The sequence below is a fragment of the Cenococcum geophilum genome (assembly GCF_001692895.1).
Source record: "Cenococcum geophilum 1.58 unplaced genomic scaffold K441scaffold_73, whole genome shotgun sequence".
Lineage (NCBI taxonomy): Eukaryota > Fungi > Ascomycota > Dothideomycetes > Gloniales > Gloniaceae > Cenococcum > Cenococcum geophilum.
In genome coordinates, this window is record NW_027137631.1 from 628,332 (window position 1) to 652,589 (window position 24,258).

Below are 24,258 nucleotides of genomic sequence, written 5' to 3' on the forward strand. Positions count from 1 at the left end.
TCTAGTCCTCAAAGGTTCTCGTCCTTCCAGTCCTTAAAGGTCCTCGTCCTTACAGTCCTCAGACCCTCCTACCTATATCCCTACTACATCGCTCTCCGCTAGCACTCGTCTTAAGTGCTAGATATAATATAAAGCTAAGGCGAAGGAGCGAAACTAATATAGAAAACGGAGGAGACGAAAAAAAAATGTAACCGCGGGGCGTATTGCGGATATTAACTCTTAAAAGGCTCGAAGTTGCGGAGATCGAGGTTAAGGTATAGATTCGACAGGCGCGGAGTACGGAGATCAAGGTTAAGACGTAGATTCTTGTCGCGGTAAACTTAAAGTATATCGTTGTCGAAGACGAAGACGAAGACGGAGACGGAGACGGAGACGGAGACGGAGACGGAGACGGAGACGGAGACGGAGACGGACACGAGATCGTAACCCATAGTCTTACACTGTAATCAAGACACGAGGACATAGCCCGCAGGGTGTCTCCCTGCAGCCGGCTTAGAAACTCGGGACGTGAAGTAGTAGCATGGCTAGAAACAGACTCGGAGACAGAGACACGAGGAACATAGCCCGCAGGGTGAACTCCCTGCAGCCGGCTTAGAAACTCGGGTGGACGGAGAGGAGATCGGCTCGGGTACTCGAATGGATTCGACAGAGATTTTACTGGGTTGGTATTGACGTGGAACGAGGGTAAGAATCCCGCCCGGGGTAGGGTCGTAGCTTTAAAATGTAGCTTTGGAACGGTGGAAACAAAGCCCTACCAGGGGAGTAAGGTATGACACGACATACTGTCACATAGGGTCTCTTGTAAGGTAGCATTTTTCCTTATTTAATATTAATGGTATAATTGTTAGGTTAATATAGGGGGAGTATATTTACGCCCTTTTATAAGTATATATTGGTAAAGTTATAGTACCTCTTAGGGAGGAGCTTACGGAGTTCTTTATAAGTAAGTCCTTTTTTAAGCTTTATAAACTTCTTAAAGTCTAAAGATAAAAGTCCGTAGAGTTCCGTAGGGGCGTTATCTTCTAAAAGGTTAACTATATCTATCCTATTACTATAAAGGACGTAGTTTTATTCTTTATTAAGCTTATATAGTCGTAATTAGGAAGCTACGGTAACGGTCTAGCCTTTTTTATATGCTATACAGTAGAAGGCCAGGGCACTTATATAGTGGTAGTTAGTTATAGGTAGGATAATAAGGGGTTCCGTGGGTTAATATCCTAGAAAGTAAATAGAGGCAGCTAGGCCATACCCTAGGCAAATCTCTCTGCAGTATTTAGAGTTAAAGGTTACTTTTCTCTTCTTCTAGTTAATAGCGGGGTTATATTGTTTAAGCTAGTTTATTCTAAGGATAATAGGGTAGTCGGTAAGTAGTATAATATAGGCCTAGAGTTTTTTCTAGTGCCTATTTATATCTAGGTAAAGTTATGCTATATAGGTAATCTTCTATATAGTATAACTACTATTAGCAAGTTATAGGGCGCGGGCTTTAGTAAGAGGTAAGGTAAATAGGTTATAAGTATATATAAATTAGGTATTTATAAATTTATTAGTAGCTCTATAATTAATTATAGAACGGCTTTTATATTATTTTTTAGCAGTAGTTCCTATTATAGGTAAAACTATCTATTTCTGTCTATTTATCTTTACTAAGTTATCTATTAAGTAAGCTAATATATAGATCCCTCTATTATTAGGGCGTCCTAACCCATAACTTAGAGCTAGGACTTAGCGTTTTCCGCTTCCATATCTAACTCTACTACTATTACTATATTTTTATCTTATATGGTAGTAATATATTTAGTATTTAGGGTATTAGGCTAGGTATTAGGCGGCGGCTACTAAACCTAGCTATTGGGCAGTTTAGGTTATCGTAATAGCAGCCTTCTTAACGGCATCTATAGTAGTATCCTAGTTTTTAAAGTGGCTCGCGCTCTCTATCTAGGAGTTTTTATAGGAAGGTTAGTATAGAGAAATCGATATTAGCTCTGGTAGCACTTAAGGTAATAGGTATTAGTGGCTTAGTATATATAGGTTTAGTAGGCCTAGAAGGCTTCTATAGAGAGGTCTTTAGGTAAGAGTTAGTAGTAGTAATCTAATTTAGTTATTATTTAATCTTCTATAAAGCTGCTACTATATTATAAACATTATTATAGTTATAGCTGGCGGCTGCGTAACTAAGGCAATAAGTAACTTTTTTAAGGAGGTTTTTTTAGTCTTTAGTATTATCTTGGGTAAGGGCTCCGGTATATTTCTAGAATTTAATATAAAATTTATTAAATAATTTGGTAGGGTTTATCTTTAGGGTATATAGTTTAGCTCGGCTAATAGCTAATAGGTTATAGTCGCGGTATATTAAGTTAAAATTATTAAGGACTTTTTAGTAGGACTATTACTTCTAGGGGCTATTAGTCTCCTATTAGGCGAAGAGTCTGTTAAATAGTATACCCTTTATTCGCCTAATAATATAACCAATCTTAGCATTTTCCGTAGGAAAAAGGTAGGCGCTCTAGGTTAGTTTCTTGCGGATTTATATCTTTTAGTAGCTATATTCCTTACGGTCTCCCTAAAAGACTAAGGGATTAGGGTAACGTATATTAGACCCTATAGTAGCAGCTTAGGTTTAATTATTATAGCTTTTATTATTACTGCTTTAGTAGGGGTTCCTATTAGGTAAAGCTGCTTAATATTAACCCTCCGTTAAGTATTAAGTAGGTAAAGTTACTAGAGGCGTAGAGACTTAAGTGGCGTTATATATAGTAGAGAGGTGTCTAGCGTTATTATAAATGTGCTTATTAAGCTAAGATTATAGGTATTTAATTATGCCGTCTTTTTTAGTAACTATAGCAATAAGTATAATCTTAGCCTTCTTTAACTGTTAAACGTCACGTTTAGACATATAGAGGTTATCTTTAGTCTCTTAGCGTATATTATTGGCAAGCGCCTTATAAGCTTATAGGTCTTAGATAATATTGCAATTTTAGGCAGTATATATTTCAGCTTATATAAGCTTTAGGTAGTAGTTCTATAAAAGGTAGTAGTATTTATTAGGTTCTCGTGCTACCTTTTTTATAAATATCTCGGCGTCTTATATTTTAAATTTAATAGGTAGTAGCTCTTCCGCTTACTTATCCGTAGTTATATAGTTAATAAAGGATAAGATATTATCAATATCTACCTTATTAAGGTTGTTATAATCTTTTAAGCCACTAGGCTTCCCCTTAGGGGTTAAGGCTAGGGCTAATAAGTTAAATTCTCTTAGGGTTAATTGGCGGCGTAGGTTAAGTATAGGTATTAAATTGTTCTTTAGGTTTAATATAGTAGCTAATAAAGAATATTATCTTACTATTATAGGTTCCTTAGAAGTATAAAGTAGGGTAACTTATAAATACACTGCTTTTAGTAGCGCCTACGGTATTACAAAGACGTAGAATTGGTCGTAGGCTAAGTATTAGTGGTAAAAAAGGCGCAATGTAATGTTATAGGACGGGGGCAGTGGCTACAGAGCGTATGTATTCGAGGAGTCTATAAAACGTTACGCGATCAATCGTAAGGGTCGAGGGCGTAAGGAGGTAATATACCTGCGCGTAGCTAACATAAGCTATATGTGAGGTGTACGCGAGAGCACGGGGTTCTCCTATGGAGGCCCCTGCGGTGGGGTTCCGTGACATTGAGACACGGCTACAATTACGTCCTCGTCTTAATTGTCAATTTCTCCGTTAAGAAGTACGTCGGGCCGAAGCACACCAATACCTCTAAACCGTTTCCCTTCGCCTTATTAGTCTATATCTCTCCTAATATACTTAAGATAAGCTGACAATCCTAACCCCTAAAAGTACTTTGGGTTAAATATTAAGTACCATTTATACTTATAGCAGATTATCCTATCTAGTCGACCGTAAAGTTCTATTATCTTTACCTATAGGCCCTTCTCCGTTAGAGGAGAGACCGGAAATAATAACTGGAATTTATTATAAAGTCCGTTAATATTCTATATAAAGTGTCGAAGTGTTATAGGACGGGGGCAGTGGCTACAAAGCGTATGTATTGGAGGAGTCTATAAGACGTTGCGCGATCGATTATAAGAGTTAAGGGCGTAAGGAGGTAATATACCTACGCGTAGCTAACGTAAGCTATATATAAGGTGTACGTAAAAGCACGGGGCTCTCCTATAGAGGCCCCTACAGTAGGGTTCCGTAATACTACCCCCCCTCTTATAGAGGCGGAGCTCCGGCGACGCTGTGGTTATTATATATATATAAAAGAAACGCTTAGGGTATAGAGAAGAAAAAGGGGGTATTGCTAAAGGCTTAAAACAACGTTATATAATAAGGCTTGGCACCTAGAAATCCAACTAATTAGATAACTTTAACCGCCGGTTAAAGTTCCTGGATATCTTAATAATATTCCAGTCACATAATCGTACTTTGCTGTTATATAATGGCAACTTATGGCAATCTAACGGTAATTTGCCCTTACGTAGTAATATATAACAGTTTAACTCTATAAGGGCTCCTATAAAGGATTAGGTATAAAATTTCTGCTTAGGCCTAGTTTCTATAGGTTTACGTAATAGAAGTTGCTAATTAGGTCCTTTACATTTTTAAAGTCTTCCTATAGTTGCCATTCTGGCTAATCTATGTTAAATCCTATATAGATAGCTCTATAGTAGAGCCATCGTCCTCTGCCTTTGCCAAAGTATTTAGAGTTAATAATTCGTTTAACGGTCCACTTCTTATAGTTTTTATCTTCGTTCTTATCTTGGATTAATACTAGTAGGGGTTTAGGCTATATCTATCCTAGTAAGGGGTTAGGCTAATAAAGGTATAGTAGCTATAGGTAAAATATAGGCTATATCCCACGGGTGGCTAGGGTAGGTAGGAGCTCTAGCTTATATACGGCTCCCCTATTAATAACTTATTTAATTAAATAGGGGCTAAGGTTCTTATAATTAAGTGACTTTATAGGCCTCTATGTAGAGATATTGCGTGCGTTTAGCTATACCCAGTCGCTAACACGTATCTCCGGTGGCGGCGTTCTATAATAGTTAGCGAAGTAGGCCTACCTTACTTAAGCCTAGGCCATTTCTCCCTTATAGTAGTTAAGTAGATTTTTTATATGGTCTATATGCTGGTTAGCAAGTAGTATCTTAAGGCGTTTTCTATATAGTAGTTTTTTATTAATAGGTTCTAGTGGTTCTATACTAGATTAGAAGTAATATCCCTTATTTATAAAGAATAGGGTAAGTCCTATAGTAGTTAAGACGTAGTTATTTACTGCGAATTCACCTAGTAGGAGGTAATCTACCCAGTTATCTTAACTATAGGCGACTACCTGTCGTAGGTACGCTTTTATACTAGCATTAGCGTTTTTTAGTTACCTAGTAGTTTTATAGTGGAAGGATATAGATATCTTAATAGAGATGCCAAGGCGTTAGCAGATTTGTCTCCATATATTAGAGCCAAACTATATGCCTTAGTCGGACGTAATTAAGTTAGGTAACCTATATAGTCAGTAGATTTCGCGGAGAAAGGCGTTAGTGACGTCGCTAACAGCTACGCCTTTAGTTAGGACATAGTGGCGCTCTTTTATAAGTCGGTATATTCTTATAAGGATATTCTTATAGGTATGGCCGTATCGTTTATAGGGTGGTAGGTTAATAATAAAATCTATAGCGATATCTGCCTATTGTTATATAGGTACTAGTAAAGGGTACAGTAGTCCTTAATACTTTATATTAAAGGCTTTAGCGCGCTTATAACCGTAGTAGGCGCCTATAAAGTATTCGACTAAGTCTATTATTTTAGGCCAGAAGTAGTATCGGCTAAGAAGCTTATAGGTTCCTTTTTTACCTAGATAGCCGCTTAATCGGAGGTTATAGGCTATTTAAATTAGTTACCGTTGTAAATTTTCTAAGTTAGGGACGAATAGACGGCCTCTATAATAGAGCCTATTCTCTTTTACTTTTAAGGCTGCCATATTAATCTAGCCTAAGCTTTAGAGGTTAGTTGGCAGTATACAGGCGCTAGCGGTCTTTGCGGTAATAAGTTAATACAGTAATAGGTTAATAGAGGTGTTATATGCCGTAGTAATAAGCTCGTTAATTTTAGAAGGTAATTCTAGTTCTATAGTGTGGAGCTAAGGTATAGTTGGCTCTATTATAGGTAGCATACCTAGGGCCAAATTCCGTGCTTTTAGGATTGTTTATTGTTGAAACTAGTTATAGGGGTTATTTTTAGACTAAGGAAGGTCTCATAAGCGGCGTATTAGGCTATTAGGCTTAGTACCTTATACTCCTAGCCTATATATAATTTTAAAGTTAAAACTAGAGAGGAACTCGTTCTAGCGTACTTAGTATTAGTTTAGCTGTTTTATAGTTATAAAGTACTTAAGGTTATAATAATCCGTAAGAACTTTAGTTAGCTAGTTAGATTCTACTAAGGAGAGTTCCGGCTAGAATTTCTTAAACGCTTATATAATTATAAGAAGTTCCTTATTATAGATCTTATAGTTATATTCTTATGGTATAAGCTTAGATAAGTAGAATGCGACTAGGTAGAGGAGACCGTTATTACCTATTTAGAAAAGGACGCCTATATTAACGTGGTCTAAGGAGTTAGTCTTAAGATAGAGTTATTATCCTAGTATAAAGTAAGCTAGGATAGGTGCTTTAGTAAAAGTATCTTTAAGGTCTTAGAACGCCTTCTTATATTTAGGCGTCTAGATAAAATATAAAAAAAAAATTTCCTTTTACGGAAAGGCCCTTTATTTGCATTATTACTATAAGTAGTACTATAACACCCAAGAAGTTGTATATAAATTTTTAATAGAAGTTGGCGAAGCTAAGAAAGGCTTATACGTCTTTAATACAGTTAGGGGTTTACTATTTAGTAATTATATATATCTTCTTGGGGTCTATACGGACACCCTTAGTAGTAATAATTAGTCTAAGGTATTTTACTTCTGTAACTAAGAATTTATACTTCTTTAGATTAATATAAAGTCCTACGTCCCTAAGGCGCTATAGGACCTTTTAAACGTGCTTAGTATACTTAAAAGGGTTATTACTATAAATAAGTATATCGTCCAGGTACGCAGAGCAGAAGTCATTAAGGTAGTCCTATAAGGCGTTATTAATATAGCTTTAAAAGCTGCCTAGGCCATTATATACGCTAAAGGGCATAACGGTATATTTAAATTGGCTAAAGCGCAATGCGAATGCGGTTTTCTATTTATTACCCTCCCGTATTTAGAGGCAGTTAAAGGCGGCAATAATATTAAGCTTAGTATAGATTTTAGCTTAGCTAAGCCGCTTAAAAGTCTTACGTATAAGTAGTATAGGGTATTAGTTCTTAATCGTAATAGCGTTAAGTCCTTTATAGTTAATATAGAATTAGATACCTCCTCCTAGCTTCTTAGTAAGGAGAATAGGGGCAGCTACTAGGGATATACTAGGACAAATAAATCCTTTATTAAGGTGCTCGTTAATATACTTTTTAATAACTAAAAGTTTATCTTTTAATATTAGGTAGGGTCTTTTATAGAGTAGCGTTTTTCCTTATTTAATATTAATGGTATGGTTATCGGGTTAATATAGGGGGAGTATATCTGCGCCCTTTTGTAAGCATATATTAATAAAGTTATAGTACCTCTTAGGGAGGAGCTTATAGAGTTCCTTATTAGTAAATCCTTTTTTAAGCTTTATAAATTTCTTAAAGTCTAAAGGTAAAAGTCCGTAGAGTTCCGCGGGGGCATTATCTCCTAAAAGGTCAACTATATCTATCCTATTACTATAAAGGACGTAGTCCTATTCTTTATTAAGCTTATATAATTATAATTAAAAAGCTATAGCGACGGTCCAATCTTTTCTATGTGCTATGCGGTAGAAGGCTACAGCGCTTACATAATAGTAGTTGGTTGTAGGTAGGGTAATAAGGGGTTTCTTAGGTTAATATCCTAGGGAGTAAATAGAGGTGGCTAGGCTGTGCCCTAGGCAAGTCTCTCTACAGTATTTAAAGTTAAAGGTTACTTCTCTCTTTTTTCAGTTAATAGTAGGGTTATATTATTTAAGCTAGTTTATTTTAAGGATAATAGGGTAGTTAGCAAGTAGTATAATATAGGCCTAAAGTTCTTCCTAGTGCCCGTTTATATCTAGGTGGAGTTATACTATATAGGTAATCTTTTATATAGTATAACTACTGTTAGCAAGTTATAGGGCGCGGGCTTTAGTAAGGGGTAAGGTAGGTAGGTTATAAGTATATATAAATTAGGTATCTATAAATTTATTTATAGCTTTACAATTAATTATAAAACGGCTTTTATATTATTTTTTAGTAGTAGTTCCTATTATAGGTAAAACTATCTATTTCCGTCTATTTATCTTTACTAAGTTATCTATTAAGTAGGCCGATATATAGATCCCTCTATCTTTAGGGCGTCCCAACCTATAACTTAGGGCTAGGACTTAGCGTTTTCTATTTTTATATCTAACTTTACCGCTATTACTACGTCTTTATCTTATATAGTAGCGGCGCGTAGCAACATATTTAGTGTTTAGGGTATTAGGTTAGGTATTAGGCGGCAGCTACTAAACCTAGCTATTAGGTAGTTTAGGTTATTGCAATAATAGCCTTTTTAACAGTATCTATAGTAGCGTCTTAATCTCTAAAGTAGCTTACGCTCTCTATCTAGGAGTTTTTACAGAAAGGTTAGTATAGAGAGGTTAATATTAGCTCTAGTAGTATTTAAGGTAGTAGGCGTTAGTAGCTTAGTATATATAGGTTTAGTAGGTCCGGAGGGCTTCTATAGGGAGGTCTTTAGGTAAGGGTTAATAGTAGCAATCTAATTTAGTTGTTATTTAATCTTCTGTAGGGCTGCTACCATATTATAAACATTATTATAGTTATAACTAGCGGCTGCGTAACTAAGGCAGTAAGTGACTTTTTTAAGGAAATCTTTTTAGTCTTTAGTATCGTCTTAGGTAAGGGCTTTGGTATATTCCTAAAATTTAATATAAAACTTATTAAATAATTTAGTAGGGCTTATCTTTAGGGTATATAGTTTAGCTTAGTTGGTGGCTAGTAGGTTATAGTTACAGTATATTAGGTTAAGATTGTTAAGGACTTTTTAGTGGGACTACTATTTCTAGGGGCTATTAGTCTCCTATTAGGCGAAGAGTCTATTAAATAGTATACCCTTTATTCGCCTAATAATATAGCCGATCTTAGTATCTTCTATAGGGAAAAGGTAGGCGCTCTAAGTTAGTTTTTTGTAGATTTATATCTTCTAGTAGCTATATTCCTAACAGTCTCCCTAAAAGATTAGGGGATTAGGGTAATATACATTAAACCCTATAGTGGCGGCTTAGGTTTAATTATTATAGCTTTTATTATTACTGCTCTAGTAGGGGTTCCTATTAAGTAGAGCTGTTTAGCGCTAACCCTTTATTAAGCATTAAGTAGGTAAGGTTACTGGGGGCGTAGAGACTTAAGTAGCGTTATATACAGTAGAAAGGTGTCTAGCGTTATTATAAATATACTTATTAAGCTAAAATTATAGGTATTTAATTATACCCTCTCTTTTAGTAACTATAGCAATAAGTATAATCTTAGCCTTCTTTAACTGTTAGACGTCGTGTTTAGACACGTAGAGGTTATCTTTAGTTTCTTAACGTATGTTATTAGCGAGCGCCTTACGGGCTTATAGGTCTTAGATAATATCGCAATCTTAGGCAGTACGCATCTTAGCTTATATAAGCTTTAGGTAGTAGTTCTATAAAAGGCGGTAGTATTTATTAGGTTTTTGTGCTACTATTTTTATAAATATCTTAGCGTCTTATATTTTAATTTTAATAGGTAGTAGCCCTTTTACTTACTTATTTATAGTTATATAATTAATAAAAGATAAGACATTATTAGTATTTATTTCCTTAGGGGTTAAGGATAGGGCTAATAAATCGAATTCTTCTGGGATTAATTGGCGTTATAGGTTAAGTATAGGTATTAGATTGTTCTTTAGGTTTAATATAGTAGCTAGTAAGGAATATTATCTTACTATTATAGGTTCCTTAAAAGTATAAAGTAAGGTAACTTGTAAACACGCTACTTCTAACAGCGCCTACAGTATTATAGAGATGTAGAATTGGTTGTAGGCTGAACGTTAGTGGTAAAAAGGCGTAACGTAATGTTATGGGACGGGGGCAGTGGCTACAAAGCGTATGTATTAGAGGAGTCTACAAGACGTTGCGCGATCGATCGTAAGGGTCGAGGGCGTAAGGAGGTGATATACCTACGCGTAGCTGACGTAAGCTGTACGCGAGGTGTACGCGAGAGCACGGGGCTCTCCTATGGAGGCCCCTGCGGTGGGGTTCCGTGACACGAAGGATACACTTATTATTTTCGTACGCAAGTTAGCAAAAGTTAGTAGGTATAGCACGAAAAGCTAGCTTATTTATAATGCAAAAGCCCCTATACATATTTTGAGTTAAATAATCGTTATTATAATTATTAATATTAAATAGGCTATGTCTAGACTGGTGCCTAGAAAATATAAGGTTTTAAAGGGTATAAATAATATTCTTATACTTAAGTTAATGGGAGTTAGTGGGGACAATATAAGAAGCTTTCTTATTTATAATGCAAACATCACTATAGATATTTCCGGTGGAATTATTGTTATTATAATTACTAATCTTAAACGGGCTATATCTAGATTGGCGCCTATAAAGCGTATAAAAGTCGGGAACTATAAGCATTAAGAGTTAGAAAAGTAGCTCTCTACGGTTTCTAATATATAAGACCTACTTTTCGCAGCTACTAAAATGCTAGCACTACTTAAAATAACAATCTTCTTCCTTACTATAAATACTTTCTTAAAATCCTTAAATAAGATCTCTTTAATGGATTTCGGTTTAAAATAAGGCTTGCTATTCTTAGTAAAATATAGTTACCTTTTAGGGAGAATTTGTTTAGGCATTTTAGTTTAATAAATTAACTATATAAAGAAAGAAGTAAAGACAAAAGATATATAGAGTAGGTAGTGGGGGTGCTAGTAGTTATACTTTATTTTATACTAACAGAGATACTAAAGAGGTGCAAGTTGGTGTAAGGTAGATATGAAGTATATTCTAAGAATAGAGCTTCGCTATGCTCTTATTGCACACTCTATAGTCCAATTAATGCTATCGTAATATATATTAGACCGTTTAAGTAAAACCATTTAGGGGTACTATATAAACCGGCAAGGCAGAGCGTAAATAACCTTGCGCTTTTAACTTTATCCTATCTTTACTTCTCAACTTTAAAAGGATTTTATTCCCTATATCTAATATATAAAGGAAATCAAATCCACTTTTAAAACTAGAAATTACTAAGCCAATATATTACTATTGACCTAAATTAGGTTATCTTATTACTGACTTAGCTACCTCCTATTAACTTAGTTATTAACTCGGTCACCTACCCTTTATTTCTATTACTACCCCCTTACCCCCTTCTTATTCTTATTTCCTATACCTTTCCTATATATATATAGAGGCTCTTAGAGCTATATTTAATAGACAAAGTCCTTATTATTTTCTTATAATTGGTATACAGACTACTAGTTAATAATTATAAAGAAATATAAACCTAAAGAGCCAGTCGTCTATTATAGATTCCTAAAAGGGGATGCAGATTTTAAATTACGGTTTATAATACTATAAGCTTATACTTATTATTGCCCGTAAGCCTATAGTCTACCGCTATCCAATATATTATCTAATCCTATTAAACTAAATCGGATTTCCTTACTACTGTCTTACTACTATTTTAGTCACTGACATAAAATAGGCTCTTACAGTTATTAATTAGAGGTAACCAATTAAATTAATAAAATTAAGAACTTATGCTTTAGAATTTAATTCCACGCTCGTTCTATATATAAAAGCATAGATTACTCTTAAGATATAGTTAAGCCGTACCGCTACAAACTCTCTTAGGGAGTACAATAATTTTGGAAATAGTGAATGTGTTAAACTATGTTAACAAAGGATAAGTGCCGGCTTAAATATAACATACCCGGCGGCGGGCTAAGGTTTTTATTTTATATATATTAATAGCGTAAAACACCTCTATAGAGGCTAAGCAAACTTACTTAACCTATTATATTCTAAGGCAGTTTTTAGTAGGACGTGCTAATTATGGGCTAAATTTGTTTCCCTTCCGCTATTATTTTACGGTGGGATTTAAATTAAGATCTGCCTATTATTTGCGTAGTGGAATTTTATATCTTAATCTCTAACGTCCGTCCCTAGGTTACGTAAAACCCACTATACCGCAAAATATAAGGGGTACTTTAACTTTAAGCGACTATAATCCTACACATACGCTAATATTTACTATAATTCTATATAAGTTATGTGCTGCAGCTACTTTTACACATTTAGAACCTCTCCTACTAAAAAATTACGTTTATATTGTCGCCTTCGCGCCTAATACGTAGAGAGCCTTAATTTAAAGCATAATAATGTTCCTTCTCTAGAGCACTGCTATTAAGCTTTTAGTACTCTACAATATTTATAAACAGTCTTATCTAAGTCTTAGAGACTTACTATAATACTAGAAAGTCATTATTAGCCTTATATCTGCTATAGCGCGCAAATTTATGCATAATTACTACCCTAGTTAGTACTTCTAATTAAAGTGGTTTATAATCCTGGCTAGTGCGAAACAACCCCGCACATCTAATACAATTATCCTATATAATTTACTTATGTTATCTAGTAAGCCGGGCTTGTAGTTATTGGGCATATAGCTATATAAAGACTTAGCAAGAGGGCCGATCCCAGCCCCGCAGCCTTATAATTTAACTCAACCTTAGCTACTATAAGCCTCCTATTAACTAACTCACTTTTATAGATCCGCCACCTTATAAGGGTCTGGTCGGTGCGGCTTAGCTACCCTTCCTATTAGGGGGGCGAGCTTAAAGTATTTTACGCTTTAATTACCTATTGTAAATATAGCTAATTATACTGCCCGTCCTAATAAGCCTTTATAGATATTCGGCTTAGCTTAGCGCTTAAATATATATTTATGTAGTGAAAACGGTCAGCTAACTTAAGTCTGGAATAATTGTAAAACTAATATAATATAGGTAGTAGAACTGCCCCGCCTTCGCAAACACAGTCCTAGAATTATCCCTTAACCTTAGCATAAAAGCGCAACCAAAGTCAAGAGTTATTAGCGTGGGAGTTAACTTACGCAACCTTGTATAATATTATTATCTCTATTAGCTGCGGTTAAACTTATTCCAATAGGTCAAAATACATAAAAGGATAGATTGTATATGGTAGGGTTTAATAGCAAATAGACAATATTATTTTAGCTAATAGTGTAGGTATAGAGGGTAAATGTTCTTGGAGTATATTCTAGATATTTTACTAATATACTTAGTTATAAGAAGTAAATAGACCTGCGAATACTAAGATATACGGCTACTGCTAACCTTATCCTGTTTATTAGTGTAGGGTATAAGTAAACCTACAAATACTAAGATATACGGCTGCTGCTAACCTTGTCCTGTTTATTAGTGTAGAAAATAAGTAAACCTATAAATACTAAGATGTACGGCTGCTGCTAACCTTGCCTATTTATTAGTGTAGCTTATAAGTAGACCTGCAAATATTAAGATATATAGCTGCTGCTAACCTTATCCTATTTATTAGTATAGGTTATAAGTAGACCTGCGAATACTAAAATACACAGCTACTGCTAACTTTGTCCTATTTGTTGGTATAGGAAGTAAGTAGACTTATAAATACTAAGATGCACGGCTACTACTAACTTTATCCTATTTATTAGTATAGCTTATAAGTAGACCTGCAAATACTAAGATATACGGCTGCTGCTAATTTTATCCTATTTATTAGTGTAGCTTATAAGTAGACCTGCAAATTCTAAGATATACGGCTACTGCTAACCTTATCCTATTTATTAGTATAGGAAGTAAGTAGACCTATAAATACTAAGATGTATAGCTGCTGCTAACCTTGTCCTATTTATTAGTGTAGGATATAAGTAGACCTATAAATACTAAGATATATAGCTGCTGCTAACCTTGTCCTATTTATTAGTGTAGCATATAAGTAAACCTGCAAATACTAAAATGCACAGCTACTGCTAACCTTGTCCTATTTATTGGTGTAGGATATATATAAATCTGCGAATACCCCTTATACGCGACCGCTTAAGCCGGTACTAATACTAATATAGCCTGACGGCTAGCTCTATGCCTTTAACAATGCATTTACTTAGGGTTTTATAAAAAGCTTACTATCTAGCACACTACTAAGCCAGCTTATACTAGTCTAGTGTTATACCTGCTGCAGTACTATTATAGCTACTAGTGTCAGATAATTCGTCACCTCGCCTATATATATTGTTCCGCACAGCCGTGCCTGGCATCAAGCCAGTTACCCGCTTACCTTTTGGTTTGTATAGCTAAGTAGTGCGGAGCTTATCACCTCATAACTAGCTACAAGGTTAATCTTTCTAAAGTTTATACTACTAAAAAAAGTTATTAGCTCTACACTCTACTCCTCTATACACTTAAATATTACTATAATGATAATAAATAATATATTTAAATAGTTAGAAAACAATCAGCATTAAAAATAAGAGAGGGAGGGCCACGTATTCTCCGGTTATGTTCTAATTTAGGTTAGTATCTTTAACTCCTTATATACGCTAGACAGGGCCATTACTTACTATATATCTTTACGCATAGAATATTTGCCTAATAGCGGCATCTAGATTAGCTTCCCAGTCTTACCCGAAGCTAAAAGTCCTATATAATTTACACTACTTCGCGTATAGCTTCGTTGGTATAATAAGTCCCATAATTGTAATAAATATTATATTAAATCCAACACAGAATTGCTAATAAGACTCCTCTATGTTGGTAATCTAGATAATCTAGATTATAATCCTAATATCTTACGTCTTAATTATAGTATATAAATAGACGAAGGAAAATATATTGCTTTATCCTATTGCTAGGGCGAACTTCTAATTAAAGATAAGAAATAATTTTGTATAACCTAGAATAATATTATCTAACAGCTAAGAGGATTTAGTATCTCTAATCTACTAAAGACTTTCTAGGACACTGTTAAAGTAACTTAAAAACTTCGCGTACTATACCTTTAGATTAACTTACTTTATATAATCTAATATAGGGACAATAAAGAAGATTAGAAACGCGAATCTAAACGTATAGAAAAGGTCTTCTCTTTAGCTTACTGCATAATTACTATAACTTTAACTATCTATTTAAAAGCGGGATTCCTTAAGCGGAACGTAAGTACTAAGTATATCCTTATTTAAGATACCTTAGGTAGGCGATTCTATATCTACACCGGTATAGATAATTTTAATAATAATATAGAGAAGGGATAGCTTAATACGCAAGCATAGGTAATATAAGAAAGGGTTTTATTACAATAAATTATCTATTTATTAGGAAATTGTTAATGCCTCTTAACGGTACTAATAGGTTCCTAAGAGCTCCTATTAGGGCTACTAGGATCTCCAGAAGACACTTACACTCGGTTTCCTGTTAGGAGGTCGCCTAGACTACCCGGACCACCCGGACTATTAGGACTATTAGGACCACTAGGACAATTAGGACAATTAGTACTATTAGGACAATTAGGACAATTAGAATAATAATAATTTTTAAAATTTTAAAATAAAGCATATTAATGCTCCAGTATTTATAGCTAGCCAATAAATATAAAAACTAGTTTAATTTTAAGCCCTATGCTATATATAGGATATATAATCTAAATTAATCCTTCCTGCCTACTACTGTCTGTCTATTATAGGAGCTCTACGCCACTCTAGGGAGATAATTGCTTAGGCGTCAAGCGATTAATTAAGGAGATAATGGGAAGCCAGTCGCAAAGGCTCTAAATTATTAATTAGCGGTATTCCTAACGATCTGCCGGCCGTATACTAATTTCCTAATTAGGCCTAGTGCTTACCTACCTACCTACCTACCTACCTACCTACCTATATATTAGTGTCTGATTTAATTTAGGGGAAGGGTCGGCCCAATTAAAGGCTCTAACTAATTCAAATCGTTCTCTATAGCCGTTCGCTGACTATATATTTAAACAGTAGTCATTTAAGGTGCCTCCCTAGGAGGTTTTAATTTAATTTAGTAATGGGCTAATATTAAAGCTTTGGTTTAATTTGATTAATTAATTAATTAAATTGTTTGTGATGTTCGCTAGCTAGTTATTTAAACGGTTGTTGTCTGGCTCTAGTAACGGTTGTCTGGCTTTAGCGACGGTCGTCTAGTTCTGGCGACGGTTATCTAGTTCTAGCGACGGTCGTCTAGTTCTGGCGATAGTTATTTAGTTCTAACAACGGTCCTCTACTAGCTGCCATTTTAGTGCCTCCCTAGGTAGGGAGGATATAAGGAAGGAAGAAAGGGTAAAAAATAAGGTGGCTATATAGGGGGTATACTTGGCAAAGGAACGTGTAGAGGCTATTAGGAATATAGCGGGGACCCAATACAAAGCTTTGTATAAAGCCTCCATACGCAGAGCTTCGCGTAGAGCCTCGTGCAGAGCCTCTGTACGTAGAGCTTCGTATAGAGCTTTGTGCAGAGCTTTGTGCAGAGCCTCTATACATAGAGCTTCGTGTAGAGCTTCGTGTAGAGCCTTATACAGAGCCTCTATACGCAGAGCTTCGTGTAGAGCTTCGTGTAGAGCTTCGTGCAGAGCCTTATACAGAGCCTCATACAGAGCCTCGTACAGAGCCTCGTGCAGAGCCTCTATACGCAGAGCTTCGTGTAAAGCCTCTATACGCAGAGCTTTGTGTAGAGCCTCTGTACGCAAAGCTTCGTGTAGAGCCTCTGTACGCAGAGCTTCGCGTACATAGGTGTCGCTAGAGTCGTTTTAGGGGGGGGGGGCGTTCCTTTCAGGAGCGTATTAGGATGGTAGGTTCCTGTCAGGAACGCATCAGGATGGTAGGGTCCTGTTAGGAACGCATTAGGATAATAAGGTCCTGTCAGAAACGCATCAGGATAGTAGGGTCCTGCCAGGAACGCATTAGGATAATAGGGCCCTGTCAGGAACGCATCAGGATAATAGGTTCCTGTCAGGACGATCAGGACGATTAGGAAAATCAAAAGTCCTGCCAGGAGCCTGCCAGGAGCCTGTTAGGACGACCAGGACGATTAGGAAAATCAAAATCCTATCAGGAGGCCTCCAGGATCTTAGCACCCCAACAAAATGCTGATGTTTTAGTAATAATTAGATATACTAGGAATATGGTAAAGGGGTTTACTACGAAAACTTTACTAGACTAATAAGGTAAGAGCTTAAGCAATATTTAATTGACCAATATCTTCCTAATTTAGATATTTTGCTCCTTAGCTTACTTTAAGGGAAGTTCTTTATACTTAATCCAAACTTCCTAAACCGGCTCCTTAAGTTAGGCCACCAACGTATTATAGAATTCATTTACTTTTTTTTAAGAACTACTTAAAGCGCGACCTTATAGAGAAGACCGATAGATCTATTATAATATTAGGGTTAGAGACCTGTATTACAGGCGCTCTAAAGTATTAAAAGTAAATACGGTATCTTTTAGAAGTACCTTTATAGGAATTTTCTATAGTAAACTTCTAATAATAAGATGGAGCGAATTATTATAAAAACTGGAATGTGCTATTATAGTTATAGATAGCATATAATAGAGGTATTTAGTTTATAAACATTCCTTTTCACGCAGTTAATTAAATTAATAACCTCCGGTTTTATAAAAGGCGCAAACTTATACTAATTACTAATATAGAGGAGTTTTAGGATTGTATAATAGAACTAGATAGAAAATATTATACTATCTTAGATTTTAATAGAATGAAAAGAGGATAGATATAGTATAATATTAAGGAGGACGAGGATCTTTTTAAGGAATAATATGTTATTGTTAGGAAGAAGTCTATTAAGAATAGGGATAGCGAGGATAGGGATAGCAAGGATTAGGATAACAAGGATAGGGATAATAAGGATAGAGATAACGAGGATAGGGATAGTAAGGATAGAGATAACGAGGATAGGGATAGCGAGGATTAGGATAGCGAGGATTAGGATAGCGAGGATAGGGATAGCGAGGATTGGGATAGCGAGGATGGAGATAGCGAGGATAGAGATAATGAGGATGGGGATAACGAGGATAGAGATAGCGAGGATGGGGATAACAAGGATGGGGATAGATTAGATGTTAAGGAGTACTATATATTAGTTATTAGGCCGACTAGTATAGATAGCGAGTACAAGAGGGTTAGAGTTAGGTTAATTTAAAGTAACTATATAGTAAGACAGAGGTTTAACATGCGAGTTATATAAACGACTTTGCACTAAAAAATCTGGCAAAGTAGCCAATGTATATATAGATTTAATTTCAAATTATAAGGGTATGGTCTACATATAGGCTTTATCTACTTATAATATTATTAATGGTTTAGCGCTTCTTACTATAGTAGAGGTACTTAGTTAGAGCTAGGGCGACTAAAGAGACAAACCGATCTATAATGGTACACTATCCTTATAGCCGTCTAAGCATAGCGTTTAACTATTTTTAGTAAAGCTTATTACCAAGACTACTGCCTAAGGTAATGCGCTCGGCTACTGGCTAACTACCTTCTACTAACGCCCGCACTTTAACTTAGCATAGGACGGGTTTAGCGGCAGTATAATTAGCGGTATTTATAGCAGGTAATTAAAGCGTAAAATACTTCAAGCTCGCCCCTACTAGTAGGGAGGGTAGCTAAGCCGCACTGACTAGACCCCTATTAAGGTGGCGTTTCCTAAACATTAACGCGGTTAAAGCTATAATCTACTTTATAAAGAAGACAAAACGTTTATACCTAAGCGAACAATAAGCCGATTTTAATAAGCGAATACTCCTAAGGATCCCCTCTCCTACTTATACCTCCTAACCGACTATATTTTACATCCCTATGTCCTTCTATATCTAGCTTATACTACAACTCTAATAATACACTTCGTCGCTCCCCTAATCTTCAACCTATTAAGCTAAAGGCTACCCCCTCGCCTTCGCCTCCGCCATTTATCCCCCAATAAGTCCATTAAACTCCGCATTTAAGTTAAAAGCGAGCGACCTAAAGTATAATAAGGCGTTTAAAGAATTAGAGGGTTTAAATACAATAAATAGTGTTTCTAATTCTAACTAAGAAGAAAGCAACCGCATCGCTGTAAATATAGAGCTAAAACCTAATATAGCCTAAGCCATGGAGTGCTTATACGTAGGCTAGGTCCTCCTAGTAAATATATAATTAGAGGTGAAAATAAAAGAAGTAGAGGTGAAAATAGAAGAAGTTAAGGTAAAAGGCTTACTAGGCTAAGAAGCGAGCTAAGCAGCATACAGAATAAGGGCATTTGGGGGATTTTTAAGTGCTATCTCCGAGTAAAGCAATAAGCACTATAGTAGCAAAAAAGCTATTATGTAAGACTTTAACGGAAGTAGCTAAAGAGATAACAATATTATATTATGGCTTGGACACCGTACGCTTATATAGCAAATATCCTTAATCCTATATTATACTATAACGTATACTTAGAGCAGTGGTTTGCTGTTTACTTTATACCGGGGAGCAAAACACCCTAACTAAACTATCTTATGACCTTTTTACTAAGGCTTACCCCTTTATTAGCTAAGTCCTTAACTTTTAGTACCGGCCTACGCCAATCCTATATTATATCTTATCTACTTATAAATACTTTACCCTATATTAGCTAGTAAATATTAAAGTAAGATAGTGGCTTAACTACTTTAAACAATATTTTATAAACGTAATATAATGCCTTTCAACAAGGATTGTCTTTACGTCGCCCTTTACGCTTATAGCGGCGATCCTACTATGCTAGATAAAGAAGATAAGTAAGTAACGCCGAAGCCCTTACTCCTCTTAAGTGTAATATAAGTAAGCGTAAAGGTAGGATTAAAGGCCATTCTATAGCGGTATTATATTATAGCTAACACTATATTAATAACCAGATATTACTAGGCTAAAGATTAAAGCTAAAGGCGGAATAGGCATATAATATTACGTAAAGGAAAGGCTAATATAGACTAGGGAAACAGAGTAGTCTAATAAATTGTGGCCTATACGCACTAATTAAAAGACCTATATAAAGGGAAATATTAGGGGAAGTATTAAACGTACGCGGGCGTAATATAGAGTACCTAGAATTTGTCGCACGGGCCACTTATTATTAGTAGTTATCAGTATAAGATATAATATCGTTCTCTATCTACTACTTATTTAAAGCTTTAAGCGATGTCTCTATATAAGGATGCTAAGGGCTAAGGATTTATTTCTGTATCTAAAAGCATGTCTCTATTAGTAAAAAAGCCTTATTATTACGGTCTTAGGACTTTTATATATATACTAGGTTAGCTATACTAGTTAGTATATCTAGATACTTATCCCTAAGCATCCTTTTTCTTATCTTGCTCTTCGGCTTTCCTTAGCTCTAAAACGTTAACGCTAGGCTAGCTATACTTATAAGCGTATTTCGGTGCTCTAGCCTAAGGACTTTATCCCTTCCTTCCAGTACTTATTAATATATCCCTTCCGCCTCCTTATACTTGCCCTACCTCTATAATACTTACCTAAGGTTGCTAACACTAATAAGCGTATTAGGGTGCACTAGCCTAAGTCCTTTTCCTATTATAGTTTAATTAATAACACTAACCCATTTAAGCTATTACTTACGCTAATAGTACATTATAGCACAACTAGAGAAGTAGAGCTTTTAACGTAAGTACGTATACCCACCGGCAAATATACAAAGCTTATGGATAAAAAATTCTATTAACCTATCGGCTAGACTTAGATTCGCTACTACCTTATAACTCACTACCCTGTTATTACCTGCACCTTCTATTTAAGGTGTTGTGCATTTACTAATAACGGGTCCCAAATTGCCTATAAGCGCTCTAAAAAAGAGGTTCTTTAAGTCCCTGTCCCTATCTAAGAAGGTATCTACCTATAGGGCAATTTCTAGAAAATGTAATAATATATATAGCGAGGAACTTATCCCTTTACTACGCTAATAGGGAGGGCAGCTAACCTGCTCTAGCCACTCCCTTATAAAGTGGCGACAGGAAGTATTTAGTTAGCACTCTATAACGGCTTATACCCTAGATAATACATGGATATAATAGAATATATATATATGTAAAGCGGCGAGTTTTGTAGGTGTTTTTAGGGAGTAAACCGGAAGCATAGCTAAGGGTAAGTTATAGCTGTTAAGACTATAGCTGTTAAGACTATAGCTGTGTAGATATGCAGATTCTAGAGTTAGTAAATATATTAATTGGTAATCCGTGCACCGATTATAAAAAAAGAAGAACTTATATAAAGATTAATCTATAAAGAAAAAGAGGCTATATATATATAAAGTAGATATAGGTATAGGGGGGGGTATATAACTAAAATAGGGGGTATAGGCTAAATCTAACCTAAATTGACAAAATAACACTAATAACCTTTATAATACATCTCAAAGTAGTATCTGTTTTATTATAACTATTTCCTATATAGACTGCGCAACTCCTAGTATAAGATTACCTTTAAAGCAACAGCACTGTTCTAATACATTTTCGCCACTAGGGCCCTCTATAGCGCTCCCATTGGCTTAACTTCGCCTATCCGCGCTATTTTGTTCTTTAGCACCGATAAATCCGCCTCTTCCTCTTACGAATTCGCCCCTACCTCTGCCTCTGCCTTTATATCTAGCGTAGAACTCTTACACTTACGACCGCGTTTTCCCTTACCTTTAGCTGTGACGATCGCCCACCGAGCCAAACGAACGCAACTGGCCAAAAAGGTACAGTGTCGAACCGAATGGTTCGACGGCTCGGTAACTAATATATATACGTTCCCTGTCATCACCTAACATTAGCCGCTATAGCTTTCTCTTTCGTAGCGCGCTTTGCTTGTGCTTTCTTAAGGTCCTTATAGCTTATTACCCCCGCCCTCCCTAAAACCACTAATCTAGTTAATCGGCAAACCTTAGCTTTGTTATTCATCTTAATTAAGAATCAATTTTAATTCTAAAGGAGGGTTTATTTAGTAAAAGAGTATAAACTTATCCTATTATAAAGGTAGTAGAAACCTATTATAGGCTTCTTAGATAAGCATTAGATTAAACTATACAGTGCCTATAAGCTTATAGTGTTAGTGGCTAATATATATAACCGCACTAAGATAGTTAGCCCGCAACCCTTCTAGGCGGCTAACTTTATAAATTATAACTTTATCCTTAGATACCCTTAGCTTATAGAAGCAGATCCTAAAATACGCTTTAAAACTAAAGCCTTTAAATAGTAGAATAATAAAGATTTAGAAGGGCGTATATTACTAATAAGCCTTAAGGATATCCTAAAGAATATAGCCCTAGGCGAAATAGTATACGCTTTATACCTAAAGGAGTATTAAATCTAACCCCTATTTAATAGCAAGATAGGTATAGAGCCTAGTATAGGTAATAACCCCTTTATAATATATTGGTAGGGGGGGGGTACTTAGGGCAGTCTCTTTGAGCTCAGCGGCGTGTCACGTGACAGCGCGCGGGCCATTGTATAGATACCTTCTCGGGGCCTTCAAGCCCCTAAGATTCTTCCTTATAGAGCATTATATGTATCATTCCATCAGCCTGCTCAGTGCCCTGACAGGTTATAAGCCCTCTTACAGCTTCTATTAAAGCTCTATTAGCTGCTATTTTATTTAATTAATTGGTCAACATGAAGCTATAAACCCTTAAATTTAGAGCCGGTACAGTGCGATAGAAATTCATAACAAACTAATATAAATATAAATACACGCCACGCACAATACAGTCGAACTAGTTAATTGTATATTATGGCGGACACAGTACAGAAAAAGGAATACTATAGCTCTCTTAGGGCTATTCCTGCATTAAAAGGGGAGAGTAATTATAAAGAATAGTATCGTTGAATCATACGACAACTTAAGCTTTAAGACCTCCTACTACTAATACAAGGTACGGCTGTAGAGCCGCCAACGAATACAAACGAACGTTAAGAATGGCGTTATAAACAGATAACGGGACTTAAGATAATTAAGGGCGTAGTGTCGGAATTAATTCGCGATCGACTTGCTATATTAGGCAAGCCACGCGACTCCATTAAAGACCTACTTAACTTAATTCAATCACTATATACCGCGTAAGGTCTTATTCACGACTACTAAATATAGAATTAATGGCTTAATCTTAGTCGCAAAGACTACACCTTACTTAAAGCCTACACGGAAGCTTTTATCTCGGGTATAAGAAAATCAATTATAGCGTTAATGCCAATATTAAGGAAGCAGGCGCACGCCCAATTGCTTTACGCAGTAGAGGAGGAATTTCCTATTTAGACAGCTAATCGTTGAGAGGCAGCTAGGAGAGTTACAAAGGAGGAAAACCTTATTATAATAGAGGAGCTAGTGAGTGACCTTATAGATAAGAGTTGTACTCGGCCAGCTACCTCTACCGCGATGTCCTTAGTTAGCAAGAATCCATCTAAAGATAATTAACCAAAATCCAATTTAGAAGAAAAGGAACTTAAGCGCTGCTTATATTGCAATAGCAAGCACCCTGGCAATAAAGAGAGGTATTTTTACCTTTACCCGGAGCTTCGATATCCGGCGTAAAGGCCTTATAAAAAGCACATATTATGCATAAATCCACCCTAGGATAGGGTAAAAACTATATTAAATTCGAATTATTAAGTTAGAACAACAGGCAGAGGCTTAGCAGAAGGCCTATTTATCAGCAGTATGGCTATAGTTAACAACTTAGGCGACAGCAATTAGGACAACTGGTTCCTTAATTCCTGTTTAAATATTACAATAAGCAATGAACAAAGTTAGTTTATTAAATACACGACTCTATTACTACCTTACGAAATAGAAACATTAGGGGGGACTACCCACTATACGATTAGCAAAGGAACGGTATATATACCCCTACTAATGGACGACGGCAACACCTGCACAGTAACTACTGAGGCCTACTACGCACCCAAATTACCTTATAAGCTTCTCTCAGAGTCTTCTCTTAAGAAACGCAAGAAGCTTTATATTGGGCCTAATAAGGAAACAGGTGGCCGTACGATTTGGAGGTACTCTGACGATTTAGTAGTAGGCAGAGCGACTTATAAGAACGGCTTATAT

General features: G+C 35.7%; 1 protein-coding gene across 1 annotated transcript; it reads right to left on the reverse strand.

Annotated features, from left to right (window-relative positions):
* Window positions 1-21,965: 21,965 nt before the first annotated feature.
* K441DRAFT_590495 (uncharacterized protein) lies at window positions 21,966-22,118 on the reverse strand (the record flags this gene model as incomplete). Its single annotated transcript, XM_067644804.1, has 1 exon — window positions 21,966-22,118. A coding segment is annotated over one exon (153 nt), but the record flags the coding sequence as incomplete, so codon positions are not given.
* Window positions 22,119-24,258: the final 2,140 nt, after the last annotated feature.